At 41.0% G+C, this 26483-nt stretch overlaps 2 protein-coding genes across 6 annotated transcripts in view; one reads left to right on the top strand and one right to left on the bottom strand.

Moving 5' to 3' along the window:
- Positions 1 to 995, top strand: part of rapgef3 (Rap guanine nucleotide exchange factor (GEF) 3) — a 41629-nt gene extending 40634 nt beyond the window's left edge. For all 4 annotated transcript variants that reach the window (XM_061789765.1, XM_061789776.1, XM_061789755.1 and 1 more), the window contains one exon: positions 566 to 995. In XM_061789765.1, the coding sequence (XP_061645749.1) occupies positions 566 to 684 (119 nt within the window). In that variant the 3' untranslated portion in view covers positions 685 to 995. The remainder of the gene's footprint in view (positions 1 to 565) is intronic.
- Positions 996 to 1025: 30 nt separating this feature from the next.
- The window catches only part of itga5 (integrin, alpha 5 (fibronectin receptor, alpha polypeptide)), a 58270-nt gene continuing 32812 nt past the window's right edge, over positions 1026 to 26483 (bottom strand). Inside the window, exons 16-30 of one of the 2 annotated variants that reach the window (XM_061789741.1) lie at positions 25252 to 25307; positions 24511 to 24668; positions 24280 to 24417; positions 18612 to 18679; positions 16139 to 16289; positions 15952 to 16044; positions 15249 to 15328; positions 15084 to 15164; positions 14872 to 14977; positions 13049 to 13207; positions 12520 to 12627; positions 9251 to 9364; positions 7086 to 7187; positions 4671 to 4793; positions 1026 to 4582 (exon numbers count right to left, since the gene is read on the bottom strand). In XM_061789741.1, coding sequence (XP_061645725.1) covers positions 4499 to 4582; positions 4671 to 4793; positions 7086 to 7187; positions 9251 to 9364; positions 12520 to 12627; positions 13049 to 13207; positions 14872 to 14977; positions 15084 to 15164; positions 15249 to 15328; positions 15952 to 16044; positions 16139 to 16289; positions 18612 to 18679; positions 24280 to 24417; positions 24511 to 24668; positions 25252 to 25307 — 1621 coding nt within the window. In that variant the 3' untranslated portion in view covers positions 1026 to 4498. Of the gene's footprint in view, positions 4583 to 4670; positions 4794 to 7085; positions 7188 to 9250; positions 9365 to 12519; positions 12628 to 13048; positions 13208 to 14871; positions 14978 to 15083; positions 15165 to 15248; positions 15329 to 15951; positions 16048 to 16138; positions 16290 to 18611; positions 18680 to 24279; positions 24418 to 24510; positions 24669 to 25251; positions 25308 to 26483 lie in introns of both variants that reach the window. The other variant, XM_061789731.1, reaches the window with a different exon arrangement.

A 26483-nucleotide genomic window follows, 5' to 3' on the forward strand; every position in this document is an offset into this window, starting at 1 on the left:
CCTCCCCAGTCCTCACATAACGGAGACACGAGAAAGTTACATGTTATTCAGCAAGGCACAACAGCTGACAACAGACACTTGAGCACATAGTGAACGTATTTGATTAAAAGGTGAAGGGCTCATCTCCAGCAATTTCAGCGGACACGCCTACATAGTCCTGCAGCTCCAGGCGGGCCTTATTTTACACAATTTTAGAGCCTTATTTTACATACCTGATTTTTTTTTTATTCATTCACATTTGGTAGGCTTTTTAAAAACACTCTTCTCTGTGGTGTGTAAAAATCCTTTTACAGGCACTTTAAATACAACTGAACTGTACTTAGGGAGTGATTCTTTCACATACCACTAGAGGGAGCCCACGTTCAAGTCGCTCACGTTCTACGCTGTGAATCACTGCCCGAGACAGATGGATGAGTGTAAATTGTAAGAATAGGGAGATAAAACCACGACAAAGGGGGGGCGTTCATCGAAGCTCAGAGTTTTTATTAGATTTATAAACTAGTAAGAACAATCCAATAGTTGACTGACAAAGATGTTCTCGTTTCATCGTTGTCCATCTTTACAGACTCGGACCACGCCCTCCCTCTGCGGAGTCCCAGCAACATCCGACACTACATTCAGAACCTGAATGTGATCGACAGCCAACGCAAGCTAACGCAGATATCGAGGATAATAGAATGCTAGCACCCATTACTACACAAAAACTGGTGAACTGGTGGGCTGGTTGTCATGGAGACTGATTCAAGGAAGAGAAGACTACTAAATGCTGAACTACAATCAAACAGACAGGGCCTTCCAACACACTATTGCATGTTTGTGTTCTTTAGTCTTTATAGCTTCATGTACACTGCAGTCACGCAATTTCATAAAATGCCGAAGGAACACATTCAGCCTTTTAGTCGGTCAGTTGCTTATGCACAAATGTTTATAAATCAGTACGTGCACTGTATATGCATATTATTTCATACATTTGTTTTTAATAAATTATTTTCCCAGCAATGTGTAATCAATGAAACCACAGGGAGAATTGTTAAAAAGGGAAATAGTTTATTTAAAATACAAATCATACAAGGTAGAAATGTAAAAATTTTAAATCATAGCAGGAACAAATTGACCTTCAAAGATGCCCCCAAGCCCCTTCAGCAAAAATAAAATCCCCAATATGGGGTGAAAAAACTCACAAGTTACCAATTGGATTCAGAAATACTCTCTTAGTCATAAATATGTACAACGTCTTTTTGGAAGAGACAAAAACAAGGTTGGAACATGCCAAAAATTAAAAACATAATAATAATCATAGGAGGTGAGAGGGGCAGTGCCTTCACATGATGTAACCACAGGGGACTATCGAGGTCCTTATAAATAATGGCTTGACATTAGTTTTGTAGACCAATTGACATACATTAAATCAATATACGTGTGTGTGTGTGTGTGTGTGTTGGGGGGGGGTTGTTTAATGAGGCAAACAGATGCAACCATACAGCGCATTATTTATTCCATCATGTCAGCTCTCTGAGGTTTTTGTTCTGCATCCGTGCAACAAAGTGGTGACTAATCCATTAAAAGCATTAAATCGGCAAAGACCAACCCGAACAATGAAATATGTGCTTATCGCAAACAACACTACTTACTTTTAGATCACACAACAAAGCTCTGGCTTGTCACAATTAGAACTCATTAAAACAATGACTTGGGGGGGGGGGGGGGAAGCAAAAAAACAAGAGTGAATATAAATATTGCACATCTAAACATCTAGCTCCCAGTGCCTGGTTGGCCGCCTTTGATGATAATTTGACCATAATGACAATTGTATCACAATACTTCTACATCGATGACAGTAGTATTGCGATACCGCTAAATCGACAACCACATGGTGTGACATTTGAACCATAATGACAATAGTAGAACAGTATCGCAATACTTCTACATCAGTAATAATTGTATCAGGATACCACTACATCAATGACAATCTTCTCTAACAATGGTATTGCGATGCCTCTACACCGCTGACGATATAATGATACTTGGATGATGTCAACAGTATAGCAATACTTTCACATCAATGACAATAATATTGTGATACCTTTCCACCAGCGGCGATATTATCGCTATATTTCTACATCAATGACACAAGTATTGCTCTAGTTCGAGGATTTCATGGCAATACTATCACGTTACCACTACAGTATGCTGGTATGCTGATACTTGGACCACAATGGCAATAGTATCACAATCTAGCCCTCCATCCATTTTCCCTACCGCTTATCCTTATCCACTAGGGTGGCGGGCGTGTTGGAGCCTATCCCAGCTGACATTGGGCGAGACCCTGGACTGGTCGCCAGCTAATCACAGTATCACAATTGAGATCAATGAAAATATTTGCAATACTTCTCTATCAATAATAATAGCATCATTATACTGCTTACATCAGTGACTGTCTTGATACTGCTACTATCGATAATGATAGTATCACAATACCGCCACAGTGCCCGCAATATAATGAACGGACCATTATGACAATAGGATGATGATCCCGCCATATCACTAACGCCAGTATCTCAATATTTCTACATCAATGATGAAAGTATCACTAGACGTAGACTCTGATAATAATATGACATTTGGATCATTATGACAATAGTCTTGCAATACTTCTTCATTAATGACAATAGTATCACGATACCTGTACATTGATGGCAATATGATATAAATGGCGATGGTATTGTGATATTTCTACATCAATGACAATAGTGTACTTATAATTCCGCATTGATGATGACATAATGATACATGGAACATTTTGACATTGTCACGATACCACATCATCTCTGGTGATATGATAATACTTAGACCCTCATTTGTTATTTCTGGTATCCACCTTTGCTGCTGAAATGTTGGAAATGTCCCGATTGTGGAACTAATAAAGGTTATCGTAATCACAATATTATCAGTATATGATATGACGGCATTTGGACCGTAATGGCAATAGTATCAGGATACCTTTTACCTCGATAGCGATATTATGTCAATGATGATAGTATTGGGATATTTCTACCTCCGTGACAATAGTATCACGATACTTCTACATTAATGACAGCAGTTGCACGATTCTGTAAAAATGACAGTAATATCATGATACCAAATAGTATCCCAATACTTTTACCACGATGACAACAGTATTGCGATACTTGATCCACAATGACATTGACAGTATTGCAACAATACCTTTACTAACCATGACGATCACTATAGTTGATGCGCACTTACAATTATGCAATGTGAAATTGTTAGGAATTAGTGCCAATACCAATCGATAGTATCGGCATTCTCCAATAAACCGATATGAAAACAAATAGGCGTGGATTGCGATTGTGTCCGCACATGGCTAACAACTGTGACAATCAAATCTGGATGGTGGCGACAGCTTTGCCGTCAGGGTGGAAAGCTGATGTCAACACTCTCCAGGTGCCTAGACGGGGGGGGCTAACAAGGACTTACTGCTAGGAACGGTGGAGGAATTCATACAATAAAACTAACATTCATAAATATACCATTCACACAAATGCATATCCGCTAGCACACCCAAAGGTCAGATAGTATTTGCATGTAAAAGTCCAAGAACAAAACTAAAATAGAACAAAAAATCTCAACACTTGTCTTGATCAAGTTCAGTCCTGCAGTCTTTTGGTAGTGGGATGATTTTTTTTCTCTCTTAGTCAAAAGGGTCATAAATAAAGTATGTCACAGTAACACCAGGCTGAAAAGGGGCTCCTTCACACTCGCTTAACAGCGACGCCTGGTCCCGACGCGAACCCTCTGTCTAAGCTACAACACTGCTGATTGTCAGGTTTAAGGCTTTGGTTCGAGGCATCATGACTTTTCAGAGTACAAAAATGTTCTCTGGTGGAACTTTTAAAGCAAGGCTTCAAGGTCCTCCAGTTCCAGTCCCATCTCGAGCTATTCAGAGGTTCTGGTCAACAAGCAAATCAATCAGTAGCAGGCAACTTGAGAACTTGCAAGGAGCGCAAGTCAGTCTTTGGCATCAATGGAAGTGAATCAGTAGATTTTCTTTGAGTGCAAAAACAACTCAACGCAGCACCGTCCTCCGACCTGAGGCAGAGAGATCATCGCCATGGACCGACTCGACGCGTCCATCCTGGCGGTTGTCTATACCCGCTTAACCTGTTCTGGATGCTGGAGACTTTTCCCAGCATGCATTTGGGGACAATCCTGGGAGCATCCTGGACAGGTCAGCCCCATAAACTACAGAAGGAGTGATCTTAATGATCTATTTTGCTAACCAACCTGTCTGCAAACATAAATAAAAAAAAAAAACATTCATTTGGTTGGGAGTACATTAGGAATTTTCTTCTGCCCAGTCTAGTAGTTCCAGTGGTCTCGTTTCTTTGCTGCTTGGCAGTCCTCCGTCGTGTGTCTCCTTTGCAATCATGTGGCCTGATTCTGTGGTTCTGCTAGCGGGTGCTCTCGCGTGGGCCGCTCAGGCCTCCGAGGCAGCCTGTGGTTTGAGTTGGGCTTTCTCCATGGCAGTGCCGTATGGGAGGGATCTCTTGAAGAAGCCGAACTGCAGAACAACATGGTGCAACAGCTCAGTCATGACAGAGCTTGAATAAACTCTTTGAGACTTTTTCGTACTCGACAGGCTCACTGACCTTGTAGAGGACGAAGATGAGCAAGGCCAGAAGCAGCAAACCAGCCAGAATAGCCAAGATGATGATCCATAGCGGGACAGAGTTTTCAATGTCAGGCTTGTTCCACACCACTGGGGTCACCACCTGGAGACCACATGAGTACCCTTAGTGTAGTTTTTCACTGGGAATCATCCAAATGAACCGAGGCTGAACAATAACTGATCTTGGCTTCATCTAAGAAAGTTGCATTCTTGAGTTGATATCGAACTGCAATCATAGAGTTGTGCTAGATTGGTTGTTGTTGACTTAAGGTCCAACAAAAGGTTCCCAACACATTTCGAGGGTCCGAACGGCGCACAATGAACGAGTTTCCACGGGAGTGTAAGATTACGTCATCTCGCGGCACAAGAAGGCATGCTCAGTTAATGCCGCACTTAGTGTTTTTTATTTGATTGTTTTATTTTCATTGTATTGTTTTTATGACGTTACTACTGCGTATGCATATGTTTAGTGGTAAACTTTGGCGTGTTCCGATTTGCGTCCAAATTAAGGTTATGGCACCGTTGTAGGAAGGGAACTCTGTTGCAATCAGAGGACCCCCTTTAATTATTTTACTTTCTTTAGAACCAGTAGAATGCGTATAAACAAAAAATAGTGCTAATTTTAAGTCCTTTCTTGAGTCCGCGTTTGTTTCTGTTCCAGTCGACTCTCCTTGTCCATTCTCAGCTGTGCGGTCAAAACCCAAGTTGCAGAGGAAACCGTTTGTTCGTTTCGTTTGCTTCATATGGACATCACAAGAACATTGGACAAACCAGATGCACTGCTTTAAGTTGTCCACCGGAGACTTTAAAAAAACCACAAAAAAAAACATATAATACAAAGTAGATAAAACACAGGATTATACATGCAGACAAGTCGTATTGGTATAGTCAACTTGGTCTATATTTAAAATCAGTCATAGCACGTAATTTCAATGTTAAACATCTAAATGTTCATGTGAGCAGCTCTGCCCAGATTTAAGCCATTTTTTTTAGGTCCCTGACAAAAAATGTAGGATCACTCTTCTGCCTCAACTCACTGGTAAGTGAATTCCAGAGACTGACTCCTATAAAGGACACACTAGACTGTCCAAATGAGGTCTCAAGCATTGGGAGGATACAATCCCCCCCTGACAGAGCATCGAGTGGCTGGTCTGTCAGAATTTTTACATCTGTTGATGAGCGCTAATGCTGGTACAGAATTATTCAGACATGTAAAAACAAGTTTCACTATACTAAAATTTTTGAAAAAAGTTTTCAAAGGAAAGAAGTTCATGTTTTTTAATGACTTTGCAGTGATCCCTGTGCCACTTAACCCCATTCATTTACCTTCACACACTGTTGTCTTCCTTCCAGGTATGATTTGAACCGCAACAGAGCTGCAGATGACATTTTAAAATTCTGCATTTTCCCAATTAAAATACAGTGGGCAACTGTATCAAATGCTTTTTTTTTTTAGGTCTAGGAACACAGCACTGACTATATAGCCTTTGTCCAGTGGTGCTTTTATTTGTGTTCCTATCCCCAGATTTGTATACGAGTGTGACTACCGCAATTTTCCAGATTTGTGGGAATTCTTTTAATTGAATTGAAAGGTTAATCAGATGTGTTATTGGTTCTACTAGACAGTTCTGGTGTTTTTTTTGTTTGTTTTTTAATGTTACGACATAAAGGTTATGGACATCCTTTCACATTCATCTGTTTACGTTTGCAATGACTCTTTTCACTTTTTCTGGAGAGACCTCCTTAATTTCGAACAAATCAGTTTGATCGTGGCAGTCAACATCACGAAAAAAATGGTTTCCTGTGAACTTATTTGCTAGTTCATGTACTGACTCAATAAAGAAATGATTAAATCTATTTGCAATTGATTGGTGATCGCAAGTTTAATCGTTTGATGCTTTTTCTTACTAGAATTAGTTAGCTTGTTTCTACATTTCCACAATTTCGAGCTATTACCATTTGCATCTTCTATCATCTTTATGAAATAACTGGTTTTGGCTTTTCGCATTTCACATATCACTGGATTCCTAACAGTAGTGTAAAGAAGGTAGTCAGTGTAATTATTTTTAGAATAAAGATTTCTTTTATGAATCAAATCAAATAAAAGTTTGATCACACATCATTGTTGAACCACGGAAGGGATGACTTTTTAGGTTTACCTTTCCAAGCTTCATGATATCAATATTAACAAATTCCATCAGACATGACCAGGAAAAAAAGAATCAAAGCATTTCTGTTGATCTGTGCCACTGCTTCTGCTGACAGGCTAAAACAATATTTTAGTTGTGATTTATTATTATTTTTTAAATATATATACAGTGTCTATAGTATTTGATTGCTATATTGTCATGAATAGGCTAGTGGACTTACACTGGTAAATAAACATGCTAAATACCTTTTTGTGTCCACTGGGAGCGTGTTTGGGCAGGATGGCGTAGGGCATGGTCTTCACACTGTATTTGGCCAGGCACTCCAGCACATATTGCTTATACGGTCGCTGAAGGAGAAACGTCATATACATGTAATGTAGCTGACTCCCGCTAGGTGGCGACAGAGACAAGGTAAAACCCCCGACTCCCTTTGCCCAATCACATGATGGATCATGTTTGAGTGTTCAATGAAAAACATTGTTGTGGGTCAGACATGTATGAGGGGCCGTCAGGGACATAATTCAGGATGACCTCTCACACACACACACACACACACACACACACTACTAAAAATGCTCCCATACACACTAATGAAACATTCTCACACACACACTTTGAAATGCATTTCATTAGTGTGTGTGCAGGAGCATTTCAGTAATGTGTGAAAGCGTTTCAGTTATGTGTGGGCAAAAACATTTCAGTTGTGTGGAAGACTTTCAGACACAGGAGTGCAAAACAAAACAAAAACAAAAAATGGTGGCGTGTGGGAGTTTTTCAGTCATGTACATGAGTGAAAAACAATCAGTACTGGGTGTGAGAATTTCAGTGGTGTGTGAAAGCATTTCAGTTACACGTGTGCGGGGGAAAAAAAAAAAAAAAGTAAAATACAGTAGTGTGTATAAGAGAATTTCAGTTGTGTGGATTGTAGGTAATCCTAAAAATATGTCAGTGACTGCCCTGCTTAGACTTGACTGGTTGAAAAGTGGTGCCAAGATTTATTGAGCTATATTCAATAAATGCAAGAAAAGAAAAGTTTCTGAAGAAAACAGAACTATGTGCTACACAGTGTTGGGAAGATTACTTTGGAAATGTCATTGGTTACAATTACAAGTTACCCTGATGAAAATGAGAAAGTAATTGTAGTTGCACTACTACTACAAATTAATATAGCTAATTACATCTGAATACACTTATGAACGAATGCATCAGCAAGACCTTTGAATGTTTCCTCTAAAAAAGTGGCTTCAATCCATAGATAATTATTTTGGAATTAACCACATACAATATTTGTTCTTTATACAAATAACTGATAACAAAATGTGATGAAAAAGAAATACATAAAAATGTGTTTGTTGCTTGACACACCCATATATATATATATATATATATATATATATATATATATATATATATATATATATATATATATATATATATATACGCCTCAACTGTGTGGAGTTTGCATCTTCTTCCCGTACCTGCGTGGGTTTTCTCCGGGCACTCCGGTTTCCTCCCACATCCCAAAAACATGCATGGTAGGTTAATTAACAACTCTAAATTGCCCGTAAGTGTGAATGTGAGTGCGAATGGTTGTTTTTTTTCTATGTGCCCTGCGATTGGCTGGCGACCAGTTCAGGGTGTACCACGCCGCTCGCCCGAAGATAGCTGGGATAGGCTCCAGCACGCCCGTGACCCTAGTGCGGATAAAGCAGAAAATGGATGTGGAAAACTAGATACCATGTTGACGTAATAAAAAATATGAACAATTTAGACAATATCGCTTCATGTGAGGAAGTCCAAATTTATAAGGATGAAACTGTTTAAAAATCAATGTTCTTTTATGTGTTCAAGGTGTAACTATGAGGCTAACCTTTACAAAATCTGAGACAAACTAATAGATTGCACCACAAGGTGGTGCTTCGAGGTCATATTTGGAAAATATGTGTCATGTTTGGGACTACAGCCGAATGCACATGACCTGAGAGAGCCAATCACAAGCGTTGCCTTTAGAAGGAGGAAGTGCAAGCTTTTGTGGCTATTTTTCAAATGCAACTAAAATTGCAATCAACAAAATTTCTAGCAGCAGCTGTCATTTAATTACATATTTTCTCCTTTTTTTCTCACATTTTAATGTAAAGGATTACAATTACATACATTTTGGAATTAAATTAACTATAATTTCGTTAATTTCATACAATAAGTTACTCCCCAACACTGAAAACTGCTAACCAAAATTGTCAGCCCACAGCTGATCTCCTGTGTTAGTTTTGTTCTGCTTAGAAAAACTGATCCAGAACTAATACTGAACCTTGTCAAGATCTCATTTCTTTGAGAATGCTTTGAATGAATAACTGCATTCAATTTGCTGCAGGAGGATTCATCTGTGAGATAAGAAAAAAGTTTCACCAACCTCCATGAAGGTCTCCGCCCAGACACGGGAGCGCACTTTGAGGATGGCCGTGGTCCCCTTCTCCAGGAGACCCACTTGGCACCGCAGGGCCCAGCAGTCCACATTGGAACAAGACTATACAAAATGCAGGAGACGCATGATGATTACAAGCGTTTCATTATACTTCAAATTTGAATTTTTGAAAAGCTTTACATAACGATGGCAGCATTTACACAGACCTGCAAGAATGAATACACTATAATATGCATGTCACGCCAATTGTAGAATTTCTAAAGTCAAATGCCCCGGTACTGTCCTGATTTTGCACAATTTGACGTTCTGGAAAACTGTGCATCTAAACTCAGGGACAACCTCAACAAGGGGTGTTAAAAGAAGAGAAAAAGAAAAATACACAGGTGAAGTCAGCAGACATCTGTTTACAGTTTTGTGGCAGTTAAATGTTTTCAAACTGTGACGTGTGAGCTGTGACTGATCACCACCTTTGTCATTAAAGTTTAAGACCAAGTTTGAATGTTTTAACTATGCGTAACTTGGAACTTGTTTTACACTCGTTTGCCATCTAAAAATATTATTTACATACGAAAACATTGCATGTACTACATAGTTAATAAAGGTTCAACAATGGCAAACCTTTTAGCCTGGAACAGATTTCTATATCCATTATTTCCTAAGGGAAAATCATCACATCAATCAGCTGTCAACTAGCATCCTGGAATTAATTTTGCTGGACCAAAGATGTTGCCCTGTAAATTCAAGGCCACCTACAAAATCGTTCTGTCTGCCAGTCGTAGTTGACAGGTGAAGGACACACAAAGGGGAAAGTAGTCAAAGTCAAAAATAAATCACACAAGTAAAACAAATGGGAGCCACATTAATGCTGCAGGTCAAATAAATACAATAGAGTCTCATGTTAGGAACCCTTATCCACACCTGCTTCAAATTAGATTGGAAGGAATGTCATCTGATTATAACAAAAAAAGAAAAGAAAGAAACAGCATATTACTGTCTAACTGCTGAAACCAGTCTATTTTCCGTCACGATTGTCTAACGGCACTCCCACAAAGCGGCTTAGTGTGCCCAACATCGGGGCCCCATGCAATGGAGGCAGACCAATGGCGGGTATCCTGCGGGAGCTTTTTGGTTCACATAGGAAGCAGACAAAGGTAAACACAGCAGGAGGAGACCCAAAGTGAGACAGACTTATTAAGGCCAATCAAACAGACAGGCTTCCTCGGTGCCCATGGCAAGAAAGCCCCAAAAAACGAGATCTGTGGGAAGGGCATGAGAGTTGCCCGGTGCCAAGTCCGACACGTCCTCACCCGTGGGCTTCTGTGGTCAGGATATGAAGGTCGGGAACATTAAGGTTGTTCATGTTATTCAAAGGAACAGCGGGAGATGACGCAGTTGGCCAATGAATGTGAGCCCCCCTTTGGTCTAGCATTACATTCATGAATGTAACAAATCCAAAATTGTGTTGCTATGCCATCATCCATACGTGTTTTTTGTTAGAATTCTACATTGATGTCTAAGCAAGATTTCGCATTGATTTTCAATAATAAACTGAGGTTATACAAGTAATATCAAATAAAGTATGACATAATTTCTGGCACTGTTGTCATGTGTCAAAGCAAGAATCCTTTTCAATTTAATTTGACATTGATCCTAAGTTGGTGCAGTTGCTGATGTCAAAGATGATATCAAAGAAAATGTAACACAATTCTAGAACAATCAATTGAGCACAGATCTGTGCCAAAGCAACATTTGCATTTATTTTGTTTTGTGCTAAATGCTTTCCAATTCAATATCTGCCAGCCGGAACACGACATCCGTTCGGCTGTTACCCATTCATTTCCGGCGAGATGGCGAGAGGCTGCCTGCCAATTGTTTCAAAGCTCAGGCTCGCCATTGGCCCAGCCGTATATGGAGCAGAATTAGGGCTTAACTTGTTTTTATACTTTGACAAATTAAAAAATTGCATGTACACTAAAAACTGGTTAATTTAACCAAGACCAAAAATATATATCACAGGGTAAATATAATTCTTCATGTCACAGACATGTTATTAAGACACCTGGGAAGTGATTTACATTCAGATTATATATTTAAATAGCTAAGGTAGCAGAAGTTTGAAGGTGAAATGGATCTACTGTAGATGCAAGAATTGTATTGATTTGGAACTTTGGCCTTGTTTCCTACTATCAACTTTGTTTTATACAGACAGGTCAACTAAAAATGTCTTTAATTGTTTGACCATTTCTGGAATTCAGGTGTGAAACTCTCAAAGAGGACACATCATTTCAAAACTCTCTCCAAATAACATTCTTATTTAGCGAAACAAAGACATTGCGTGGCGTACATGCCAGACAAGCAAAGTATAGGACGTCAGTCTACACACACACGCACGGGCGCACACACACACACACACACACACAATGATGTATTTACTTGAGGCCGCTTTCCACACACGGAGACATGCAGCTGGGACCATCAATGGTGCCTGTATGCACCCAGAACTATATGTGAAGGGGGCCCCATATTCAGCCAGTTATTATGAGTTATGACAACAGGACAAATGCAACAATGCTTCCCTTTTAACACCATTGGCCCAGCAGTATATGGAGCCAGGAACACGGTCACTAACTTGGATGAGAAATAGGATGTGTAAAGTACATTATTCAAATCTAGCCCAGTGATTCCCAACCAGTGTGCCGGGGCACGTTAGTGTGCTGTGAGAGCGCTTCAGGTGTGCCGTGGGAAATTATCAAATTTTACTTAATCGCTCAAAAACAAAAATAAACTAAATAAATAAAAAATGTACTCATCTTTATTCATCTATTTATCCCAGTGAGGCACAGTGACAGACAGAGCAAATACATGCTTTTCTATTAGATGGCAGGAAGTACATACAGTAATTAATGTATCCACTTTTTGTGACATTTTGTTTGTTTGTGTGCCGTGAGATTTTTCAGTTGTAAACTATGTGCCTTGGCTCCATAGAGGTTGGAAATCACTGGTCTAGCCCTTAATCACAAAAGAGTCTCAAAGGGCTTCACAGGCCCACAGCTGGCAGTGATTGACGACATCCCCTAATCTCCTACAATTCTGAATTCTTGGGGCATTGTGATGAAACCATCACTCAGACACTTAACGGTTTTCAAATATGAAAAAAAATGCATGATGTCTCCTTAAGTACGACTAACCCATAAATGTGAACGCTTCTGACCGCCGCATCACACGCATGCAATTTAGAGAGAAGACGGCTATTTTACCAGGTTCGCCAAGTGTGCGAGCGGGCTCCTGTGCACGTCCCGCCGTTCCACACGGTGCTTGTGGGCCTTCAGCGCCAGATGAGGCGCTTCCGTTGACGTGTGTTGGAGCTGCAAGGGAGAGAAAAGCATTACGCATTCGCCACGGTGAGCTGAGGCCACCCTTGTCTCCTGTTCTGAGGCCCCGATTTCAGCGTGCCATTAATCAGTTGCACGGGAGCGTAGCCGGCTCTGCCATGCCCAAAAGAGGACACAGATGAGCTTTGCCCAACATCTGTAAGCACAAACAACTCCCTCAAAGCATGCTAAAGAAGGGAGGGGGCACGCCGCCGGTTGCCAGAGATGAGTGAGTTTACTGCCACTGAGGTGGTTCATCAAAGCGCTGGTGGGGTGACCGTCCTGGGTGGGGCTGGGGCTGGTGGACAGTTAATCATACATTCTGCCGGCAATCAGTGGGAGATCTCAAAAAGTTGCACAAGCCCCTGAGAGGTCAGAATCTGAGCAAATGTGCATTTGTGTAGTTTGCACTCACTCGGAGTTGGAGGTGGTTCATGTTGCTGCCGGCGGTGCAGTTGACGGGGCCCTCGGTGGAGAACTCCAGGGGGTAAAGCAGAGCGTGGCCCTGGGCGGAGAGGGGGCAGCGCAGCTCCAGCAGGGTGTGGCTGATCCGACTGGGTCCATTGTTCACCAGCTGGAAAACAACATCCGAATGCAGTGTCAACAACAAGATCAACAGGCTTTTAGTTGCTACTACAGGACTGTCTTTAAATTCTTAGGCTACCACTAGCTTAGACGATGACGTGGTGGATAATTCTGGTAGGAATCGAACAGCAAAAGACAGAGAAATAATTCTATGCTGTCGTCATAGCATTGATGAAACAATAAATCTAAAGGTAGTAAGACTTTTGCACAATACATTATCATAGCCTAACCCCAGATGTTTTTGTTTTTTTAATCCATTCCATAAATCCCTCTATAACAAACAAAGTGCAGACCGAAACTGTTTGTCGGAGGACAGGCCAATCAGGTCAACAGCCACTGAAATGTGGTGGTCACACAGGCGCTGTTTAGCTTACCTTCAAATCTGTATTTCATATTTAAAACAAAGCAGATAATCAATAGCTAAAACAATTTGTCTGTCCTGCAGTTATAAAATTCTATGGGGGGTGTCCGCCTGCAATTGGCTGGTGAACAGTCCAGGGTGGGTTGGGGTCCAGCTCACAAATGACTCTAATGAGGACAAGCGCTATACAAAACAGAAGTATGGAAACATTCCTTGAGAATTAATTGGGAATATATAGGAATTTACAGGGATCAACTGAAAATTAAGCAAACTGCAGGTTAATCTTTAAATATTTCAGTGACGCTGTTAAAGCATATTTAATGAGCAATATGTTAACTGTTGTGATTGTAGTGTGCAACTGACAGCTGTTGCTATTTTTTTGCTGAGGTAACCAAAATATTCGGAGCAGCACTGATTAGGATGCACTACAGTTGTACACCACTGCATACTACAACCACAATAATGAACGTAGTGTTACCAACAAATTAGACAAGATACAGTCAAATAGTTTCTAAACCTGTCTCCTCAAAGGATGCAGACTTTTGTTGAATATAGTCATGCTGTGACTTAGCAATACGAATGTGTAAGCTATATAAAGTGTGTCAGAAAACTTTCAGGATTGGTGTCACGAAAGACACTTTTCACCAAAACTATGAGTTTTCCCCTTCAGCTTGAACCAGACGTTCAACCAGCACGTATACAAACAGGATGCAGTGGCGTTTGCTGTGCATGGGAAGAGGTGAGAGTTGTGAAAGGATAACTATGCCCTGAACAGTCATCGTCATGCCGGTGCAACCGCCCTACGCCGTGTGATTTTTCCCTTTTTCTCGCGCTCAAGAGGGAGATCAAGTGGATCCGTTTTGAAGATGGCCGTGACGTCAGCGGAGCAGAGGATCCCAGAGGAAGTGCATGAAGGTGTTGCAGAGAGGGCTGGGAAAATGTGTTACACTGCATGGGGATTACTCTGAAGATGAAAACTTGCAGTTGTAGTTTGAAAAATATCTTTTGTCACACCAATCCTGGAGCTTTTCTGACACGCCTTGTAAAATCTAATACAACTTCCTCACAAAACTAGCATTAGCCACCTAGCATTTCACCATTCTTGCAAAACGTACATATATTGCAACTTTGGGAAAGATTTGTGGCGAACCTGACTTGTATGCAATCAGTGTTTTGTCTCTAAGCTCTTATAATCGGGACAAGCTTTAAAGGTAAAGGAAAGTATGACGCAGAGAGCACAGTCTTGTTTGGATGTGTCACAAGGAGGTGGGGGGAGGAGAAGAGGCACTCACCTCGTAGATGTGTTCCACTCCCGGCCCAACTTCCTGCTCCACTTCGTAGTTCTTGGTCACCTTCCAGTTGGCCGGTGGGAAGAAGACCTTATCTGGGCGAGACACCCTTAAAAAAAAACAAAAAAAACATGGAAACAGAGCGAGAGAAGGTGGGAGTGAGAACATATTTGGCGAGACACCAGAAACTTTGTTGAGGCCCAGGGACTCCTCACCCTTGCAGGATGACCTCAGCCTGGACAACCACCTCCAACTTGTAAGGCACCACCTCGCTGTGGGAGTTGTTCTCATTCTTACTACAGACGCCAAGAAAGAGATTGAGGTAAACTGACGTCAGGACCAGAGGGACAGACTTTGGACTTTAACTGTTGGCGGAATACCTGCGAATCTGCAGCTCAAACTGGACAGTTTTGTGTGTGTCTTTCAGCCGAGGCACCGTGAAGCGAAGACCTGCCCAAAGCTGCAGAGAACATTCATCATCAGCACCATGAAACCACAGCTCCAAAAAAATAACTTCACAACAACTTAACAGAATAAAGCATCTGAATCTGAATAAAGCAGCTCAGAATCAACATCATTGGTGAATTTACGATGGTGAAAGTTCGGATCATGGAACACTGTGGACTAGTGATTATCAACTCTTCCTTACAGTTGTGAGGTCCTTAGCTCCGGCCTCCCTGAGTGAACTTTTCCTTTTCCCGACATGTTTGCATAGGTTTTTGCCGGCCACTCTGGTTTCTCCCACATTTGAAAAACATCCCTTTGGATTAAGTGAAAACTCTAAATTGTCCATAGGTGTGAACATGAGTATGAATGCTTGTATATATGTGTTCTGCAATTGGCTGATGACCAGTCCAAAGTGTACCCCACCTTTCACCCAAAGTCTATTTCCATTATTTCTTATGTGGAAAATAAATCCAAAACCAAACAAAAGCTCCAGTATGACTGTCGTAAAAAGGGTTAAAAAAAAAGCATTTCCTAAAACCTGCTGACTGTTCCTGTGTAGCTCACCTCTGGATGACACAATCTTTTCCCCCAAAAAAGGAAGCATTTTATCATTATAAAACAAGCTTGCGTCCTTACACTGGTGCCAGACTTCATGGGGTTTCCCAGATCACAGCTGAGGTATCGGGTCTGGTTCTCGGTGTCGTAGCTGCAGGTCAGCTGGGTTAAGCTCTGCTGGCAGAACGTGGAGGAAAAAGTGTGAGCGTGTGCACAGAAATTCCTGGTAGTGCTTTTCCTTTATATTGAGAATCACAGCTGTGCTCACCTCGTTATTGCGGGCGATGCCGCTGTAGTCGGCCTCGGGTGGCAGCACCACATACAGCTCTGCCTCGTATGCGCCCCCCTCGCCCTCATTCCTGGCGTTGAAAGTCAGAGTCAGGGCGTTCTCATCACCCAGGTACACTTCCTTCCTGTCCCTGAGGAGCCAGCAAAGTGAATAAATGTTTATTAATTGGGGTCAAAAAGTGTCACCAGGCCAATAAATATGTGCGGAAGAGAGGCCAGTTCATCATAACTAAACAAAGGTCAGTTTTGGGTCGGGGGAATACCAGAAAAATATAAAAGTAAAGCATATAAACGTAACATAAAAAAAGGCATCATAATCAATAGTGGAGTACTACAAGGCTGTGTACGAAGTACCTTGCCCCAAGAGCGGTGACACTTTCTATTCAGTGATTACCTGCAGTGTAACTGACGCTACGACAGGATACTAGAATGGGAACATGCTTTCTGTAGGTGGCAGTTTCATGCTGCCATCAAACAGCGAAACAATTACATCAGCCTGAAAACTACACTCTGACTTGTTCTTATACCAAGTGCTGTTAAATGATGCCTTTATGTGCCATCACACTGTGGCAACACATAACCTTGAAAGGACAGTAAAGAAGCTCTCTATCTACGTTGTCACACCCACTGCACACAACGTTGGGACCATATAAAGACGCTGTTCCCATTCTGCTCCTTCCCATTCCTAGGAACAATGAGGAATTCCATACCAAAAGCCACACACATGCTTCTAATTAGCATCTGCTCTCATAAAGGGAGAGCTGGCTAGCAGTTCTCCTGTAAGTCAGCTGTAGTCGGCTTCTAACTGGCGCTGCATTTTTTATTTATTTTTTTTTTAAACCAAACAACGGCTCCAAATTAGTAAAAGGCCACAACACTGTGAAGCCTCCCTGAGGGACCCCTTCCTCCAACAGGTTGTGTGCTTTGGCAGCCCAATGCATGAAATAACAGGAATTAGGAATTACTGCCTCATTTTTTATTTTTATTTTTTTTCATTTGGCTGAAATTCCACATAAGCATGGCCATCACATTAACCCTTGGCCCAAACACAGCAGGCCCAAATATTCAGACACGGTCCTAATTGCGCAAATCACACTTTCCTGGAGTTGTACTTTCAATGCACCCGCAGCAGGTTGTTCCCTATGCAGGGGGTTGCCCATACATGCAGATGGCAAATAAATATAGGAATGTGAAATCAAAATGACAGAGCGGAGAAGGGAGTATCAGGGAGGAGAAAAATGCTAACAGATTTTTCAGGGCAGCATGCGGCAACCTCGGCATCAGGCGGGACCTTTGGACTTTAGGCACGCGCCTCCCACGTTTCCCAACATTCTGGCTGTCTCCTGTTTGCCGTAGCACCTGAAGGGTGCACGCACTTCCTGTTTTTAAAGGATGTCGGGCACCCACATCCTGAAACGCTGACGCTTGAACTTTCTTTGGTGATTGAAAGTCAGCAGGGATTTAACACAGACAAATGTAATCATGTTTTAGTGCAGAGGGTGCATTTGTATCTAACCTTCTACTCACTACAAATCCTTTTCAAACCGCCATATCCTGGACATTTAGTGTTTACACTAATACACAAACATACAGTATACATGTCAAAGCCCTTCACTTCAGCAATTTCTCAGAATGTGGAGAAAGTCCGTTCATCTTTGAGAATGTGCTTTTTTATATAAAATATGGGGAAAGAGAAAGTGTTTGGAATAGTGCATGCACTTCCAAATAAACACTTGGAGGGGGATTGGACCAAGATTGTGTGTGTTAAATCCATCAGGGGCCAAGCAATATCAACAGAGTAAGTTTACACAATGACCTAGAAACCTGGGTCTTCTCCAAAACCGTCCTTTGATTGGCCTTTGTTAGCTTATACAAGAGTGAAAAATACGGTCATTTGATATGCAAGTATTGCAACTCAGTAGTGGTGTAGTAAATGTACCCTTTGATATAATTGGCATTGATTTACAGTAATACATTTTGATGGGGATGTACATAAACACAACAATAGCACTGTGGTCCACCATTGTTGTTTTGTGACATACTTGTTCATGCTGAAAAAAACAGTCCCTTTGAATTTATTTGAATCAAACATGTGCATCAGTTGCACATGATTAAAATGTGTTATACTAACATTAGTGGTGTAACGTTTCATTCATTATATTGCTGTCTCGATTTATATTCCTACGATCCAATTGGATGGATCTGTGCTTGGATGAAAATAAATCCATTAAAATCGTTGTGAAAGCTAATCAGTCGATTGTATCGATACTGACAAAAACACAGTGATTACACACGGCAGACTTTGCATAAAGGTGTGTACGTGCATATCACTGCACTGTCCTCAATTGAGATTTGAAATAACATCCCAACTTGGTGATTTTTGGGAATCTAATGTATTTCCCCATCAATAATATATGGATTCCAAGAAATGTGAGAGGGAACAAAAGACTCACCCATGGACTGCCAGCTTCAAATCAGGGACACAGATGTTGTCTTCTCCACAATCCAGCAGAATCTGAGCCTGAAACACACATTTATTTAAACAAAAAGATTTAACATATGTAAGTAGCCACAATTCTTTTTTGAATTACTTAGATAATAAATCACGTGTTGACGGCAGACATGAGGATAAGTGTAGCATGATGCAATATGTGCAATGACTGATGACATTCCGACACACACCTGGATCACAGCCCCTCTCTTTGATTTATAGGATTACAGAGGGATGATCCAAAACACTCTAGTGGCTCAATGGAACGACCTAGTGAGCTAATGATAGGAGCAGACGCGTACACACACGCTTCGCAGCCAGCTGTGCCGGCACGCATATGTTCTGTTTTTGCAAAGTCACAGGAGGAAACGATGAGTGCGGCCCCAAGGGAAAGACACACTCTTGCGGCACAAAGCATGTGGCTGCAAGCTCACCGATCTCACCACTGTCCCACATCACAGCCCTCTGTGGCGGGCCACACTTTCCCCACACGCCACCCCATTGAAACCAGCGTACTTAAGATCTACAAGGACACAAGACAGGCATACTGTATGCCACATTATTCTACACCGAAAAAAGGTTTTTGGAATTTACTTAATTTGAACATGTGCATCGTTGCACATGATTAAAATCGGTTTAAGTAAAATATATTATTTTGGTTATTTTTGAGAAAAAGAGTAGAAAATTACATCAGTTTGCCACATTTTAATCATTTGCAACCGAAAATGAAGTTGTAAATGTTATTGTTCAACTGAAATCCTGTAGGTGGCAGTAATACTGTCGTCAAACTGTTGCCAGAGTACAAAATCAGAAATGTTAAGTCAAAACTCCTGATGAGTGTGGTCAACACAGAGGACGGCTGCGCCACCGACTCATGATTGCCAATCAGGAAGCAGAGAATGAGTCCTACAAGTCTTAAAAGAAATGATTTAACTAAATAAATTTGCAACACCACCATAATTAGTTATTACCAGGTAAGCGACCAGCTAGCCCATCTTATTCTTCTTTGCTTTTTCCAGCAGTCTCGATACCCTGTGGCACATTGCTGCCCCCCCCCCCCCCCCCCCCCCAAAAAAAAAGGTCAGTTTAGGTACTACATCAGGTCACAATTTGATTGTGGGATAAGTCGTACTGCTAAGTGTGCACCACACAGTCTCCGGACAATAAAAATACTCAAGATCATATTTAGGGTCCCATGTGGACTCTGTCTTATTTCAAAGATCTCTATGTGTGTAGCCTGCTTAATGCTGCATTCAAGAGTGCTGGGAAGTCGCAAATATCCCACCTGGAGCTTAACAGTTCTGAAACTTCCAAACGTTAACGGAAAACAACAGTGGCGATCATGATACAGGAGTAGTTTCTTCATTTGTGAGGGGATCCTTTGATGGCTGTTGGCAAGAACAAATTAATGTTTCAATTATTTTATTAAGTAGTATTTATTAAATTATTTCTCTATAATTTACCTCACAGAAAATATACAGTAATTATGTAATCTACCCATATTTCCATGCCAAATTGTTTGTTTTGAATGTTCATATCTAGTATAATCCAATAGGTACGAATGAACATTTATATTTAATTAGTTATATGTAGTCTTCTGCAGGAGTTGCCATTGTTGTTTGTGTCTCAATTCAATTGGAGAAAATCAGTTTGCCGAGCTAGTGGGAACTTTGACTTCAAGTGATGTTCCGATGCAATTTCCCTAGTCGTAGGTCGGAAATGTCAGATTTCTGGAATAGAGCATATGGCCTTCGAAAAACCCTAAACTAAACAGATTGGCGCTTCTAAGGCAAGAAGGAAACAGAGAGTGCTGCTGCTAGATCAGCGTTGTTCGTGCGGCGAGCTAAATTGCATCAGGCTGCGAGGGTCAGTTTCATGATGCTGGTGATGACGAGGATAATAAATAGAAGGAGGAGATTAAAGAGAGCAATGTGCCCGCCTCCACCCCCCTCTGTTATTACACGAACGCCAAGCTCTAATTATGGACACCGAGGCAAGCCGCCATGTTAACTGCGCACATGTATCTTTGGACCTGTGTGGGTCACACATGTGATGCGAGGAGTTTCACAACAACTCTGACAAACATTTATAATGATGGCGAACATAGTCAGTTGGCCACTATCAGGCAAACCACGGTACGCTACACGAGAAGTAATGCAAATGTTTCTATGAGACTGTATAACCACATGATTTCTCCCAGCTAATCACAAATTGGAGAGAAATACAGTGGAACATCTAAAGTATAAAATGTTGGGGGTAAAATTAAATTGAAGAAAAATAAATCTCGGGTACACGATTTAATAATGACAGTTACATATTTTTACACTTGGGTGGCTGTTAACGTTAAAATTTTACTTAAAACATTGTCTGTAGAGTAAAATAAAGTTGTTTTGTCCTTAAGGACACATTATATTGTTTTTATATATTATTTCCATGATTTCTTATTCCTTATTTCTATTCTATTTCATAATCCATTCTAAATTACAACAAATCAGCGTTAGATCTAAGTCCCAGAACAGATTATGTTCAACTTGCAAAGACACAAACTAGAAGTGGTAAACAACACATTGTAGGTTTCAATAACAGTTTCATCAACCCTTTTGTCTAACGATGTCAAAACGTCTTCATAATTGTGTTGCACGAAGACTGTTAGGAACCAAAAAAATGATCAAATGTTCCCAATAAAACAAAGACTAGCGGCGGACAACTAACGATACGGTGCGGTTCCATGTGGGATTTACAATAGTCATCAGGTGGAACAAGTTGGAATTTGACCAAATGTCTTTGTCTGTAGCTCATCTTCTGTCACAGATTATTTCAATTTCTATTATGATATGATATAGGCAATCTTAATTCTTAATCCGAACCAATGAGAGGTCGTCCAGCTTTGCTCAACAGATTCTGTTCGACTGTATATAAAAGCGAGTGTCCTCTGAAGAGTGCGATCAAGCGAGACTGCTCCATTAATCAAACTCACGAAGGACAATGAGGGCCTTTTTGCATACTTTCAAGCTCCGAAGAACAACAACAGCTGAGATTCATGCAAATGCTGCCAGAATGACGCCCATTAATAGATCCAGCATGAGACCATAAATCCTGCCAGAAGCATACGGAATATGTTCAGGATGTGAGTGGGTTTTGAGACACATCCAGACTTGGTGAAAAGTTGATGCCACACAGTCTCACAGTCTCCGTTATCCCAATAAGCTCTGGTTGTGTGTATGAAATGAAATATGTTGAACGCTACTCTGCTCCCAATTGACACATGAGTACAGGGCATTTCAGGTTTATTCAAAAGGGGAGCGTTGCCAGATTTAAGTTTGATATTTTAGCTCAAGGTCTTGGTTCCTGGCAGCCAACCACATCCGCGAGAGGCCCACACGCTTAGATATATTGAAAGCAGTAGTGCAGATCCAGCCAAGGAGACAACAGTATCCTGCTGCCATCGAACTCATAGTACATTCAACCCAGTTTTGAAACCAGATCTGCTGGGCTACAGAACATGTACAGTATAGTGTCTATGACTAGCCATCATTGGTAGTATAGTGGAACACATGGCTGAGTAGCCATGTGTTCCACTATACTACCAATGATGGCTAGATATATTGAAAGCAGTAGTGCAGATCCAGCCAAGGAGAAGCTACAGAATTGTAGCTGTGTGTCTATGACTAGCCATCATTGGTAGTATAGTGGAACACATGGCTGAGTAGCCATGTGTTCCACTATACTACCAATGATGGCTTAGATATATTGAAAGCAGTAGTGCAGATCCAGCCAAGGAGAAGCTACAGAATTGTGAGAAGAACACATACCACCATTAACCAAACTGGTGGCGCTCGCTGAGGTCACATATATACAGTATCCTGCTGCCATCGAACTCATAGTACATTCAACCCAGTTTTGAAACCAGATCTGCTGGGCTACAGAACATGTACAGTATAGTGTCTATGACTAGCCATCATTGGTAGTATAGTGGAACACATGGCTGAGTAGCCATGTGTTCCACTATACTACCAATGATGGCTAGATATATTGAAAGCAGTAGTGCAGATCCAGCCAAGGAGAAGCTACAGAATTGTAGCTGTGTGTCTATGACTAGCCATCATTGGTAGTATAGTGGAACACATGGCTGAGTAGCCATGTGTTCCACTATACTACCAATGATGGCTTAGATATATTGAAAGCAGTAGTGCAGATCCAGCCAAGGAGAAGCTACAGAATTGTGAGAAGAACACATACCACCATTAACCAAACTGGTGGCGCTCGCTGAGGTCACATATATACAGTATCCTGCTGCCATCGAACTCATAGTACGTTCAACCCAGTTTTGAAACCAGATCTGCTGGGCTACAGAACATGTACAGTATAGTGTCTATGACTAGCCATCATTGGTAGTATAGTGGAACACATGGCTGAGTTTCCTGCAGACAATCGATTCCACCTTTTGCCCACGGTCAGATGGGCTCCCCCACGATCCTAAACAGGATAAACGGAATAGAAAAAGAATGGGTGGATGGATGGATGGATGGATGGATAACTACAACTACAAACCTCGACAAATTATGTCAGTAAGCGCAATGATTTGCTGTTGGAAGGTCTAGTGGGACAGGTGACTTGTATGTGACTCTGCCAAGGGATGGGTGAGGCACAGATGGGGCGCTGATGTGGCAAATGGGCCCACCTACAGAAGGACTTGGTTGTGGCACACAGTTAGCACAGTTGTCTGGCTACCGTCCCAAAGAACCTGGCTCTATGATGTTGTGATCAGGTACAGGTGCTTATTGGCCAACTACTATGAATTCATAATACACAGTTCTCTGACCACAGTTTTTACTTTCACAAAAGTTTGGTTTTGGGACCTGTAGAACACTGATAAGAGTGCTATGGGGAAGGCCCTTTTTTTTGCTTGTTTTTTTGCCCGAATGCACAGAGAAAAGTCCATCTAGGCTTGTGTCAATGAGTTTGGTGTAAAACAAGCCCATCCAACATTTTTGGGAAGCTCTTGAATAGAGCCGATGAGCCAGCAGGGTCCAACATCAGACAATTGACAGATAGAAAAAAAAATACTCACTAACACATTCTAGTTTTCCCAAAGGAGTTCAACAAACAGTTGCTCCATTTTCACTTCCTGTAAGTGGAATTCTGTCTAATTTTAGTCTGCCTGGAACAGGAAATTACTAATTACTTCTCATTTTTATGCAAAAATCCCCTTGTAAATCGCCTGAAACTCCTTCTTGCAGTGTAGTTCCCTCATCATTGATAATTGATGAGGCTATACACTGCAAAAACTCCAAATGTTACCAAGAATACTTATTTCTATTCAAAGCATGGAGCCAGGGAAGTAAGAAAAAAGAACTTACTCCACTGGCAATTTTGCTTTCTACTAATTTCAAGTAAAAATGTGCTTGAAACAAGAGAAAATTGTCTAAAAACAATTTACTTTTTTTCAATGATGAGTCTTATTTTAAGTGGAATTAGATCGCATGCCCTACACTGTATATACTGTATCCTGTACAGTATATGCCATTTCATTTCTGCTTATGGACCTCTGGTTCGATGCAGTCTGCATTTTGTTGCCTTGTACTTGTGGCATACGGAATGACAATCAAGCAATATATAATTGAAAGTACCTTCTGCTCAATTATGTTGGGGGATTGATAGTTGAGGATGGGTCGCAGACCGTGCGAGTCCGCAGCAGCATTGCTATCCAGGCTGAAGTTCAATGTCACCAAGATGGAGGAGAGTTTATCCCTGAAGTCCTTCTCATCCTAGAGTCAAAAATAATTACTTTGAATATGCAGTTGAATAAAACTGACTGGAACCGTAGCCTTATACGTATATTGCTGTGAAACAGGACGCACTCTGAGGTAGATCTTGGTGTGGTTGCAGACACGCTCGCCATGGTGCACCCTTATCCTCCCCTGCAGCAAAGGCTGCTGGGAGTCCAGGAAGAGCGCTCTCTTCACTGCTCCTTTTTGCTTGAACTTCTGACTGTCGAGCTGCACCTCCACTTGGAAATCTGCAACGCGCAAATGTGCATTCAGGGCACGATAGAGATGACGTACTAAATGTCAATACGACTGATGATTTGACAAAGGCTGGATTTATACAACATGGTCCCATTGACACAATTCAAGATTAACTTGCCTGCTAAACGGCCCAATTTGGATATCCGTTGTGGAAGAAACAACGCATAGAAGCAAACATCTTTAGATTCTAATCAGCCCAGAACATTTTGGTGCATATACCATTTCAATATGACGAGAATGTGGTACATTTGAGGTTAACAGACTATTAAATATAATGTAAACATAAAACAGAGGTACATTGCATGGTGACGCTATGCAATGTTTAATATAACTTTGTTTACTTGTTGCTGTCATTGCCGTTTCTGTTCATGCAGGTTGTTTCAGCTAAAAATAGTCATAAATCGAAAAAAGGTATTGCATCGGGACTGGGCGTTAAGATAATGCAATGTTATCCATCCTTAGAGGGGAGAAGGAACTCATTAGATTGTGCCAGAACTTTCACTAACACTCACAGATTTGGAAACATTCACTATGGTGACTTTTTGACAGCGTGGATGTAGACTGTTGTCTTACCGAGGACGTCTGGTAGGTGCTTCCCGTCAGCAAATATGCAGAAACTCAAGTTGACACTGTGTTGGACAGAAGTTTAATTGTAAACAAAAGCATACATAATTCACACCCTTTTCAAAGTCCATTCCTTACATGTTTCCCATTACAATGAAACATGCTGGGAATGTTTGGAAGCCAGCTTTCACCAGACAAGCTGATGAATTGATGCCTTTTTGCACAAACCCTAAAGGATGCAAAAAGGGGTAGCAAAGTTAAGAGGGGTGAAATTGGGCAAGTACTCGAGTTTCAGCACTGACTGGCCAAAGGTTTCCCACGGAAGTCAACTCCCATGACATCAGCTGCATAACACGCTGCTGATGTCCTAACAGCTCACCCCCACCTAGTTGTTTCAGTGGATGCAAAAACCAAGGAGAGGATAAGGGCAATGTATCGTACACCTGGATCTGTCTTGCGCTCTAAAGAATTGCCCTGTTTACTTACAGTATATGATAGCTCGCAGGTAATATGATTTGATTAGCAAACGTTTGTAACCAATTGGCAAAGAAAGGAATTGTAGGAGTCATTCAATCATGTATTTAACTGAGGTTTTGCATTTTTATCAATTATAAGTCCCCTTTAAAAAAACATTTTTTTACAATAAAACGTAAAGGTCATTTGTATTTTTAAAATTGCACTAAAAAGAACAATTGAAATCTTACTGTATCTTTGTGATTATTTTATTTAACGTGATTATTTAGCAAGTATCTAAATTAAATGTAAACTAAGTGCACAAAAAAGAACAATTTCAATGTTACTGCATCTGTGTGATTACTTTATGTGATGATTTGACATGTTTAAATTAAATTAGAACAACATTTGCTTAATATACACATGGACCTATTTCTAATAAGAGCTGTTTCAAACTTTTTCCTTTTTTATTAAAATAAATATGACATACAGTATGCTGTATCAATTATTATAAAAATCATCTGCTCCGTTGGCGAAATATACTCTACTTAGCTCATATGCGAGACAATTGCTTTCTAATTCTCTACTTTATGTCTTTACCCCCATCCAAAAAGAGCAGAAAGAGACAAAGTATAAGGGCGTCTATTGAGGGGCACTAATATTTTCATACAAGCTTCTGTGTGTGAGTTCTCCTGCACAACTGTGAGTCTACATGTCCTGATGTGTCCCAGCTGTGTTCCACTACCGAACAATATCACATTCAAAGCAACTGCAAAGGGGAGAAAAAA

Source organism: Phyllopteryx taeniolatus, chromosome 1 (assembly GCF_024500385.1).
Source record: "Phyllopteryx taeniolatus isolate TA_2022b chromosome 1, UOR_Ptae_1.2, whole genome shotgun sequence".
In the NCBI taxonomy this organism is placed as follows: Eukaryota; Metazoa; Chordata; class Actinopteri; order Syngnathiformes; family Syngnathidae; genus Phyllopteryx; species Phyllopteryx taeniolatus.